The 12,376-nt window shown below is 37.5% G+C and overlaps 1 protein-coding gene across 1 annotated transcript; it reads right to left on the bottom strand.

Annotated features, from left to right (window-relative positions):
- Positions 1-706: 706 nt before the first annotated feature.
- On the bottom strand, positions 707-10,616 carry LOC117636595. The gene is made up of 14 exons (XM_034371173.1): positions 10,112-10,616; positions 9,183-9,255; positions 8,946-9,076; positions 8,419-8,817; positions 7,058-8,325; positions 6,406-6,863; positions 4,407-6,313; positions 4,177-4,325; positions 3,471-3,631; positions 3,194-3,354; positions 1,978-2,797; positions 1,669-1,817; positions 1,453-1,573; positions 707-981 (listed from the first exon to the last, which is right to left on the bottom strand). Exons 1-11 carry the CDS (start codon positions 10,271-10,273, stop codon positions 2,603-2,605), a joined length of 5,064 nt encoding a protein of 1,687 aa, XP_034227064.1. The 5' UTR covers positions 10,274-10,616; the 3' UTR covers positions 707-981; positions 1,453-1,573; positions 1,669-1,817; positions 1,978-2,602.
- Positions 10,617-12,376: the final 1,760 nt, after the last annotated feature.

Below are 12,376 nucleotides of genomic sequence, written 5' to 3'. Positions count from 1 at the left end.
AATTTCATTCTTGAAACCATATTGGCAAAAATTTGTTCATGAAACCCTAACATGTAAAAATTCATTTATGTAATCTTAAAATGCCAAAAATTAATTCACATAGCCCGGGAATGCGAAAATTGAATAGCAAAACTCATATATCTGACACAGAACATATTAAATTCTACTGGAAATGCATTTTGGCATTTGGATTTTGGAGTTCCAATATTTTTTCTTTTTTGGACCAACACGTCAAGAGAAATGGATTTTGGAGTTGGGTTCTGCATTTTTGTGGTGGATTTCGAGATTTTTGAGTAGTCCAAAATGAGTGATTAACGACGCTGCTTCCCTCCTTCTATAGGAGGCATTCCTACTTCTTGCAAATCAAAACTTGACACATATGAAAAAGTAATTCATCAAAAACAAAAAAAGAAAAATCTCTACACGCATGTCAAACTGTGATTGGCAGAAAGATAAGAGTTTCTACTTCTAGGGAAGGAGGCAAATATTTTTCTAGTGATTAATACCATCTTAACTTACTAATTGGTTGAATTCCATTTTCGACCAAAAAAATAATTACTAATTGGTTAAGGCTTTAATTTATTAGTGTTTGTGTCTGTATTGTATAATTTGTATCGAGTATTAAAGATAAACTTGAATATTTGACACAAGGCTGAGTTTGAAACTTGACGTAACACACGCATCTCTGGCTTTTGACATCAATGTCGTCACTTGAAACAATCGAAAGCTTTATTAATAAAACCCGGATAATTACAATCACTATGGGTAATCAAGAATAAATAATTCAAAATTTTATTGTCTAAACCTATAATAAATGTCATCTGTATGGGTAATCAATCAACCGTTTAGTGACTAGTTCATAATTTGGATAGAAACTATACTACACACCCACATCGGGGAAAACTGAAAACGAGTATCACATCAAACTCAGTTGCCTACTAGCGAGAGCTGCCGCAGCCGCAACTATCCCGGTTGCTCAGCCTGCAAGCAGAGACCCTGTTCGGTTAGCAACTTATCAACCAATCTCCTAAAATTAAAAAGTATAGGTAAAACAATATAGAACAGTGTGAGGGTTATATATGAACCATTTATACAAGTATACAACTTTCCATCATTACTCTCTTTCTGCACAAGATTAAGAAGGAAGTTTGCAAATAAACCAATATTATATCTTAAAATTCAATTTACAACTAAGGATGATCATGTGCATGGACAATATTTAGCCCTTAGAAAGAATGTTTAATTTTCAAGTTGCAGGATGATAGATTTATTGATGCTTTTCTTATTATTTATTTACTATCTTCTCCCTCCCTCCTCTCATGCTCGGCAATTGTAATTTCAATTAATTTCTAGACACATGCTTTCTAATTTGAGAGACTCACACCTTACAAGTACACAAATTGATCTGAAGTCGGCGAATAAATAAACACTGTCAAATCGTTACAACCTTACCTGTTTGATCTGAAGGAATGACCTAATAATATCCAATCATCCCCTTCTCTTTACAGACGGAAACACATGCAGAATCTTCAATAATCTCGATTCAATGATTTGTATATATACATAGTCTCCACTGGGAGGAGAAAGTAAAAACACAGAGAAATCGTTAGAGATGAAGGCACATAGAATGAAGCGGTGAATTTTCGCAACAATTACAGCTACACAAACCTTTGAGGAAAGAAACTCAGGCAAGTGCAGCAGTGCGAGCTCATGCATCGCAGTGATAATAATTTTCCGATAATATATTCTTCTGGTTTCATCTCTATTAACGCAAAGAGGATAATTATCCTAACTACAACAAGGGTGATGAAGACAACCTGCACATATAACCAAATTAATTTCAGACAGAAATAAATGCAAATAATTTTTATTTTATTTTTTACAAAAGGAATTTTTGGTAACTAAAAAGAAAACAAAGAAAAATAAAATAAAAGTTGAGGGGGAAAATAGAGGGTATCTATTAAAGAAACAGCATACCTACGATTTTCATCTTTTTCCACTCTCACTCATAGTGTTGGTGTGGTCTCAATCTGTAAACTGTGAGACAGCTTGTGCACATACTGGAAGCTGCCATTCACAGGTTGTCTCCACATAATGCAAGATAACGACTTATCATGATACGTTAACAGTCTGAAGAAAAAAGACGCCCCAAAGTTGTACTTTCGTGTTTTGGAACTTAAAACAAACCCCCTATTGTTTTTAGAACCAACGTTCTTCTCCTTATATACAGCTATTATGTCTTCCATCACATTGCTGATGAAGCATATCCACCTTCAGAAGTTGCTCAGAATCTTCTTAGCAGAGCCTTAATCAATGATTGTTCACAAAACCTCAAAATGAATATTGATTATTGAGATCAGAATAACCTCTTTGGTCCCTGTCTGTGCTAGAAAGCAGATTTTAGGACCACATAAACTAAAACGAATAGGAGTTTATCTGTATTTCAAACAGGAACGGAAACCACCAGTCCCCTGACAGAAGTTCCAAGCAGTTCAGCAGAAGTATCAAGGTCAGTCTCTTATTCCTCCCTCCTTAAGGCATGTGACCAAAGATTCACAGACCTTCCTAGGGTTGAAATCATCCCACAACCTCTTGGACTCTTTCAACGGCTAATGGCATCCATCGCTAGCCGCACCAAACGTAGTAATCCCTCCACATCATGGAAGTTGAAATCAAGAGCCCTTTTAATGGAAGAGATGCCTTCTAAACGCTTAGCGTCTCCCACGTTTGTATTAGCAGCTGCAAAAGCATTCCGTGATTTTCTTGATGCTTCCATTGCAAAATTCACGTCCTGAGCCTGCAATTCATCATATTTGATCATGTATTGTTCATTCGCCCTCCAATATACAGGTATAGTAATTGAATCATGTGGCAATGTATGACAATAGGATGCAAGACTCAGAGAGAGAGAGAATTTAATTCCCCTTGATAAGTTGGTAAAACATTATATGTTTGTTGTGCTTGAGGCGTATAACAGAAAGGCATGCAGTGGCCAATATCCACACTTCTCTTATGGTAGACATGTAAAAGGAGAATACCCTTTTTTAGATAAATTGGTAGTCAACTCTTGTTCATGACCTTCTTTGACCATGTTACACATGCTAAAGATGCAAAGAAATATTTTGATAAAGATTTGTGCATTAGTATAAGAGTAACAAATTAAAGCTTCAATAGAAGATTTATATATACTTACAAATTTGAGCATCCTGAGAAAATTGGGACGGTTTCGGGCAGCAATAACATGGTTTCCAGCAACTTGGGGAGAGCTAACACCCTTGGGTAAGGTAACCTTGTCTACCGTTGAGGGGTTGTTCAAGTTATCAACATCAGAGGCAGAGGAAGAAGGAGATTCACCTGATAGAAAAGCAACAAGGACATCAAATAAGCAGCAACTCAAACAAGGTTATTAAGAGCCTTGCATATCCTTTAGCACCAAAAAAATAGCTCAGTTATGACGCTTGTCAATTTACCAGGAGGAACCATTTGTAAAGCTGTTTGCAACTCAAGACGATCCCTGCTTGCACTGGCATGCGAGATATATATCACCTTCATAAAAGCCACCTCCACACATTTGTAGGCCAAAGCAGCAGCAGCCATATCCTTGGCTCTCTCGTATTCATGAGCACAAAACCTACAAGATAATTCAAATTAATAAGGAAAAGCATAAAAAGAGGCAAGGAAGCTCCATAGTCCATTAGAGTATAAAATCTGCAAGAAATGGCTCCTATTCATGCTACTACGGTAAATACCAATAACTATTCTAATGACCAAATATAGACAGTCGATCATGAATCACAATGATTTACCTACTATGGTCCAAAAGCATATAGCTACGTGCAAAGACAGATGAGACCACTTCACTAAGTATGAGAAGATTGTAAAAATTACTGCTTATGTCTTGAAAACTAACCCTACCCCAAAAGTACAGTCTCTGTCAACCCTCTCCCCCACCCAATCCAAAAAGGCTTACATGAGGGTAAAAACCTCAAAATACAACTGAAATTAGAATTACTACCTAAAATCTCGCAAGTCTATTTATGGGTCCTAATCTAACACATGCAGGGCTCCGTCAAGGGTAGGCAGAGACTGGCATGCAAGGTGTACACGTCAAACGGATATGAATCACTAAGACCCAAATCAGAGAACAGTGTTTATAACGCTTAAAGGTTGACTTACTCCCATAGTTTTGCAGTGCTACTATACATTTGTATGCTCTCATTATGCTTGGCGCCCTCACTGTTAGTCAATTCCAACTCAGATGCTGCATGAAGAAATTTGACAGCTGCCTGGAAGTAAAAACCCGTACTTTCAGATGACCCAGAGTTCTGCAAAAATTGGTGTTACACATTATTATCACAGAAAGGAGAACATAAACATCTAATCACGAAAATATGATAGGTTAAAACCTTGAGACGATCAGCAAGGTGTTTTAAATCTTTAGCTTCTTTCACAGCATTTGTAACAGCCTGGCTGCTGGAGTCCCTTCTGACTGGACTATGGGCATCAAGATCCCTGGCCCTGTGCCCATTCTGTGTAAGATGTCTTGAACTGATATGCTGAGTTCCATTCTGATTATCAGCCTTTCTGGTCTGTACTTGCACCTTCACAGCATTATTACCTTCAGAGGCATCAACTTGTATACTATCTGCTCCATTGCTTTTGTGAGAACCAGAAGCTGGTCGGGGGCAACGAGTCGTCATCTCATTTTGAGCTCCTCCAGAGGGTGGCAACGGTAGTGACTTCCCCCTAATTGAGCCTGTATCCACTCGATCAGTTTTTTCAGAAGGAATCCTCCTTGAAGGCCTTTCACTATCACAGTCTTGCAGCGAATGCTGCTTGATAGTGGAAATTGCATCTTTTTTAGCATCTAGTCTAACATCTGGGCCATCATTACCCCCTAAATTTGACTGACTCTCCCTTTTACTACTCTCATTGGAGGGTTTTCCAGTAAAATCTTTCTTGCTGACATTTTTGTTCTCAGTTTCACCAGACTTGAGCCCACATTTCTCCTGCAACTTGTTTTTACCATCCCTTGGTTTTATTCCATGGGACGGTGAATGATCTTGGAGTTCATTGAAAACATTAGAATTCTTGCCCTCACCCATATCCAAATCAGACTCAAAGCTCCCTCCATTCTTGTCCTTCGACCGTGAAGAAGAGAAATCCTTCCCTGACTTTCTTGGGCGAGAACCATTACCATGATAATGGTTGCCATTATGTCTGTCTTCACCACCATTTGAAGCCAATGGTTTACTAGGGAACCGAGTATCTTGGCCTGAATTACCATTAACAGAAAGACCATTTGTGATATCAGGAGACGGGACAACCAATCCTCTAGCTTTACCACCAGATATGTGATTGGAATCTCTGTCCTGAAAATCAAGCACAGAAGAATCAAGGGACCCATGATTAGCCACAGTGGAAAATTTGTCCCTCCTTGCTGTCCCAGATCGATCACTCCCACCATCATCTTCACCATCTGAGCATCTTCTTGGGCTACCTATTGCAAAATGACCAGCATCTTGTGCCTCATCCTTTCCCATGAGGTCCCTGTGTACTGATGTAAGCTTATCAGGATTCAAGATTCTCATAGGTGATGATGAAACAGATTCTACAGGTGAACCTTTAACTTCCTGAAAGCTGGATTTGGTTTTCTGGGAACCAGAAACTTTGGAAGAGCTTGAAGTGGCAGCCATAGGAACCTGTACAGATCCCAAATCTTTTTTCGAAGAATCCGTACCATTCCTACTCCGGTGAGTTAGACCACTACTTATATCTTTTCTAAGTTGTTGATTCTTTGTATGGCTGTTTTTTTTGTCTGTTCTACCACTTCCTTTGCTTGCACTAGACTCTTTCCCGTCAGATCTAGATGCCCTTGCCTTCTTTTCCTTCCTGTAGTCATTCTCACTAAACTCCTCCTTTGCAACGACTGAACGATCCTGGACATAGCTCCCTGTAGCGGGAATGGAACCCATATGAATTTGAGTATTGGGGAATTCCTTCACTTTTCTCTTTTTTGATCTACCTTTAGAATCACAAGTTCCCGTATCTAAGGATCGATTATCTAAAACTTCATCTTTTGCTTTTGTAATTGCCTGTGGCCTATTCTTAATTTGATCCTTCCCTGCTGCAGCAGTCCGAAAACCACTACTTGAGCTAGGACCTACCTCCCCAACTGCCACACTGTAGTCTGACGCCCATTCTTCATCAGTAATACGCTTAACTTCAGTCTTGATTTTCTTGGAAGCTCTAGAAGAATCTGGATCGGAGTCTCTTCTGCTCTTGATCTTTAAATTCATGATATCACCTGTTTCTGTTTTAACATGCTTTATTAATAAGTAAATAGCATTCAACATAATTAAGGAAGTCTTCCAAGCACAAAAAATCACTGCTTCATATACGTACCTCCATTGGTAGAGGGCTCTAAAACTTTATGCTTCTCTTTGTACTTATGCTTTCGTTTCTCCACTGCCATGTCACTGGATTTGCTTAGCTGCTGCAAATCTGGTTCACTTAGCAATGGAGACTGGTTCACGTCATTCAAGCTTCTACTCTTCACTGATGCCTGTATGTTTTTCTTCATGGAGTTTGTCAACTGAACGGAACCATCTCTATTAGATGCATTTGACAATTCTTTTGGTCCATTTTTTTTCTTTCCACTAGGCATGGCATGCAAACCAAAACTTTCGAGGTTTTGGTCAGGGTTCCGAGACTTAGGCAATGCTTCTCCTTCCATAAACCCACCAGGATTTCTGGGCACATTATTTTGGCTCTCAGGGGCAGGAACTTGGCACTGTGCAATTAGAGCTTTCGTTTTTTCTGTTGTTTCCTCCTCGCTTACACTACACCGATTCATCCCAGGCCTGCATTTGAATCAAGACATCAAGCTTCACAGAGAGAGAGAGAGAGAGAGAGAGAGAGAGAGATTGGAACAAACAGTCACTAACAATTTCTAAACTGACATATATCAAAATAACACTCCAGGTTTTGTCGATATACCTTGTAATGCAATGAAAATAGCTATAGAATAGAAAATGCCTACTAGAAAGTAACTTACAGCCAATTAAGCATGCTACACAGCCACTTTTCAGGTAGGTTGTCCGGGTTTGTACCATGTGGAAGAAGCCGCCATTTCTGACACTTGTCACAACATACCCAATTATCTTCTATGAGTGCAGGAGCTGCAGCAAAAATTGGTCCATTTCCAAAGCGTGGGGCTATATTTGAAGCTGAAGTTAATGGTTTATCAATTTTCTTGCCACTTGGTCTCTCCCTTGATCCACTGTTAACTGCAGATGTATTTTTTGCAACAGTATCGGAGTCCTTAAGCTTATCTTCAGAAGGAAACTCAAACAATTCCACTTGGTTCCCGTCATCAAAATCCCCAAATAAACCTCTGTCTGTATCCCTGATTTGATCAAGATCTTTACATAGTTTGAAGTTTTCTGGATCAGTATTAGAAATGTTCACATGAGTGCTCTTCATTTTGGGCCCCGAAGAGGAACCAACCCTCGAGCTTTCTTTTGGCAACTCTGCAACCAGGGTCCTGTGACCTTCCTTCGATTTCTTTTTCTCTGCAGGTAATGGATACTCCTTCCCAGAAACTAGTCTCGTATCATCTACCTCATGGGATGTAGCCCTCTGATTGACCTTCTGCTTTGAATGGTCCATGACTTCAGTATTTAAAGCTTTCCTCCCTTTAGAAACATTTAAGTCACCCTTTACTGATTCATAAGTTTTCTCTCGTCTACAAGGGCCCTCTTTCTTTGGATGAACCAAAACATCATCGCTGGAACTTACTTTTCTATCTTCCTGAACCTTTCCAGCCAAAATGGATTTTCGCTTTTCAACCCAGGCATCCTCTTGGTTGGACATTGGGTCCATTGATTCATCTTCTACTTGACCATCCTTCAATAAATATTTCTTATCCAGTTCTTTGCTCTTTATCACGTCATTGACAGTGGAAAATGAATTGGATAGAAGTGGGAGCTGCAAGGTTTTAGAAACAAGCTCCTCACAAGCAAACGCGTCCGCATCATGTTCCTTCTTTGACAGGAGGCCAATTCCATCCTTATTATTCCCATTCTTTGATTCTGCTGAAAAATCATTTCTTTCAACAGATTTTGTTTTTCTCTGCCCTGACAATTTCTCACCACCCTCCATGGTATGAGTTCCATTCGCTAGGGAGCCAGACATTTCCCAGCTATCCCTTGGAAGAGTCACAGATCTACCCTCTTTTAGGAGCTTTTCCTTTTCAGTTAAGTAAATTAGGTCGTCAGGAAGAGGTGACATCATACCCTCATCCACCGGAAAGGATGTCATAATCTACTCCAGAGCACGATGAAAAGAAATGTTTCAGTTTAAGCTTATTAAGTTCAAATACAGAAAACATCTGAATGTTACAGGGAGATGATTCACCTGAAGAATACTGGTGGGAGATTCAAATAGGGCATCCTGAGGCTCATGAGATATTCCTTCACTATCGGAAGGGCTATCATCTAGCGAGGAAGACGGTGTGCCATCAAGGCCAAGCCCACTGTAGATAGCATTTTTTCGTGTCGACAAGTTATCCGATCCCACTTTAATTCGCACCTTCAGTGTTTTCTGGTCTGATAAACTAATAGCTTTCTTGTTTGCAGATTCATGTCGAGGAGCGTACTGGTCAGCTTGATCTAATGACATGCTTCCTTCTTGTTTGACTGGATCGTTCGCTGATGGCGCCTTTGGTGCAACAAGCGAAGTGGAACCCGTTGAAGCAGGCCCAAGTCCCACTGACTGAGGCGTAGTATAACAAACTACATTGTTACGTTGACCACCCTGTGCAGTAAAATAATCAAAGATGACTGAGAATTGTCAAATAAACCAATAAATGATGTTGGTTCCTCTATACAGGACTAGAAATAAATCAGAAAAAAGAAAAAGAAAAAAAAGCTGATAGTTGATACCTCAAGTTTCACGTTGTAAGGTGATTTGGGTAAGCTGTAGTTGTGAACTTTTGGTGGAGTCCTCGAATGGGACCACACTGGAGACCGCTGATAGGAAGGTAAAAATGAGCCATACCCACCAAACTTTGCCCCTGTTGCAATGTATTGATCGCCAATTCATTACTTAAAGGAGAGGAACTTCAAAGTAATGAATCTTTTAAGCACAAAAGAAAGTGTGACTCCCTTCTATTGACTTACCCAAATTTTCTGCAGAAACCCCACCTTCAAAATCTTTCTGAAACTGTCCCAAAACATCTTGAATCCTATCATCCTATTACCAGACACAGCAGCATGAGTCATTAAAATGACAAGCTCATATAAAGAGACAAAAAGTGATAACAAGGGCTAGAAAATATTTAGGCATCTTTAAGATTTAAGATACTACATTGTAGAACTACCAACTATTAATACCCTAAAACAATTACACTTCACGACCCTACAACACTTAAGCAGAAACTCAACACCCAGTTTCAAATTCCGAAAGATCATGCATTGCACTTGAAGTTATCGTAGATAAATCCACCTAACTTATAACATTCAAATTTCACAACCTCACATAACTCATAACTAGACAGGAGGGCAACATAGATCTAAAGACTCCAAACCTGAATAGAACTCAAGGCACATTATATGCCATAATAAACTGTTACCATAATCAGTAAGTTCTGCATAGAAAACAATTATTCGAATGAACCAATCCCTCAAAACAGCATTGTCATGCCCTACCATAAGCCAAAGAGGGATACTACCTTGCATTACAAAGTGGACAACTATGATATGTTAATGTCGCAATTACATTACAATAAGCATGAGCTAAGTAACGAAGTCCTAAACTACAGTTTCTGCTCCCTATAAACAATTATGAAGTCCTAAACTACAGTTGATACAATATAATTTAAGAAAAGTATTTATATCATTCAGTGCCCTTAAAGTTTTAACATAATCAAAGTAAAATTCAAATTCAATCAAACTCCGAAGCTTGGATCTAAGACATCCATACAAGTCAACCCGAAAAATTCAATGCAATTCAATACCAATATTCATGTTAGGATCAAGCTTGTATGCAACAAAAAGTACACATACACACATGTATATTCATATCTACACGTATTATGTTATATGCTTACGATGTAAGAGAGAGCAACATCAGGGTCGATGTTGGGATCGTATTCATTGATATGGGAAGAACAAGCTTCGCCTTCTTCAAGCTCAGTATCCTCCATCTCTCTCCCACCACCAAACCCTAACCCTAGCTCCTTCCTCGCATCCCTAGTCCCCACAGAAATCATCCACGCAACCCCAACCTTTCAAAGCCTTCAATTTCTAATCAAAACCCGAAACTCTCTACGACCCATTCAACAGAATTCTCCTAAGCAATCAAATTCAGACCCGATCACACAAACACCCCAAAAATCAATATCCTAACCCCAAATTCACAACCACCGAATTATTCCAAATTAAAACCAATAAAAAAAAACTAATTGGTTTCTGAAAACCACGAATTTGACCACAACAATCTTGTGCGTGATGTTTCTTTGGAGACACTTTCTGCGTGCAAATTCTATAGGAGTTGAAATTGATTCAGCAGAACTCTCTCTCTCTCTCTCTCTCTCTGGGTTTTGGTGTATACAGCAGCCGGTCTTTTTTTCAATTTTTTTTTCTTTTCTGTTTTTTTTTTTTCTTTCTCTTGAAGCAAAATAGTTAATTATATATTTATATATTTTAGGTGGCCACATAGAATTAGGAAAGAACCGGGATCCAACCAGAGAGGAGAGACGCTGGAGAAAAAAAGGTCAGATTCACCGTTTACATTCCCGGTAACATACTTTCCTTTATTAGAGTTTCAGCCCTCTATTTCATGTATTTTTATGTCCTGATAGCACCTGGATTTCCAATGTGAGACGCAATCAGATGCGCGTGGCGACACGTTTCACCCTGTTTGACCCTTGAGAAAAGCAAGAATGTAAAAATTGTGTGGTGGTGGCTTCTAAGTTGTTCTAACATAAACACAATATAAACAATTAAACCATCAAAAATTTATACTCAAGAGCATGTATTAACATATATGTACCATTTTCTTTTACACACCTGACTTTTGTGATATTGTGATTACAGGAATGTTCAACAATAAATTATGAGTGTGTTAATTTAAACATTTTTTTTTTTACATAATCAATCCCTACACGAGACGTAATATCTTATTTTTCATTATATCCTACTTTATTTGTCTATATAGTTGCATGTTGGGGTTTAGATCTATTTTCTATAACTATCTTGAAACGCCTTTTGTTAAGAAAATCTTAAAACTTACATTGAAATAAATAATGAATAAAAGCGTAAATCGGTTACTTTAAAAACCCTAGGATGTTTAAAAATATACCTTGTCAAGATTGTTACACTATGCTAGATACGTAACTAGCTGTTTGTAAAAATATCTATATATAAAAAATAAAAAATAAAGTATATTCGGCATTGGATTAAAAGGATTATTTTTCTTACCATTTAATCTAACACGTCATGTTGACATACTGTAAATTTTGGACATTAAGTAGCTAGACTATTGTTTGAAATGTGTTGCAAGTAATATTGTCAAACTGAAAACTTGTGTCATTAATTAAGTATACTCTTGTAAATAAATTTTGATTACTCAAAATCTTAATTGAACTAATTAAGTGTTATCTTAATTGTAAGTGGGGTTACTAATTAGGTGTTATCTTGTATGAACTATATATAATGATATGCTAGCAAACTGTAAATTGGGGCCATTGATTTGAACATTAGGTATAATTTGTGAATTTGGAGATTTGGTAAAATCTCATAAATTTGGACCACTAATAAAATAGAATCTTATTTGTGTTGTTTGTCTATAAATCTAAACCATTTATTAAGTAGAATATTGTATAAAATGTTTGGCATGTATATACTTATCTTGTATGAAATGTTTGACATATATACTTATTGAATTCTAAAGATCGAATTATATGGTGAATAAATATAGTTAATAAAATTTATGAATGTTTTGTTCTCTACTTTTTTATGAGGAGAGAAGGACAAATTCGAACTTGGAATCTATTGTTGTGTTTAGATTTAAACTCTTAGAATCATAGAAAAGAAAATTACAATTAGGTATTTGTATAGATTGTCTTAAAAGAATCATTATATTTATTTTGATTTCCCTAAATATAACAAATTATAAATTGATTGCTTAGCATAAGCTCGATTAATGGTTAATTAATTCGATATGAGACCCCTCTCCCATTTATTAGAAAATGTAAATTTGGCTTTAGAAACACTGCTAAGTATAATCAATAGTTTGGTTAAATTTGGTTTATCATTATTATTTTTCAATTGCCGTTCCAATAATTTTTTATTATGCGGTAACTTTGTCATTT

The sequence above is a fragment of the Prunus dulcis genome, chromosome 8, assembly GCF_902201215.1.
Source record: "Prunus dulcis chromosome 8, ALMONDv2, whole genome shotgun sequence".
Classification (NCBI taxonomy): domain Eukaryota; kingdom Viridiplantae; phylum Streptophyta; class Magnoliopsida; order Rosales; family Rosaceae; genus Prunus; species Prunus dulcis.
Note: the sequence above shows the minus strand (reverse complement) of the source record. Positions and strands in the feature narration are given on the sequence as shown.

What these genes read in the sequence shown, in the direction of transcription:
- LOC117636595 (XM_034371173.1), bottom strand. Translation starts at nt 10,273, where the DNA reads ATGATTTCTGTGGGGACTAGGGATGCGAGGAAGGAGCTAGGGTTAGGG. An exon ending in TGTAGCATGCTTAATTGGCT is followed by an intron (nt 6,864 to 7,057) that starts GTAAGTTACTTT and finishes ATTCAAATGCAG; the next exon opens with GCCTGGGATGAATCGGTGTA. An exon ending in AGAGCCCTCTACCAATGGAG is followed by an intron (nt 6,314 to 6,405) that starts GTACGTATATGA and finishes ATGTTAAAACAG; the next exon opens with AAACAGGTGATATCATGAAT.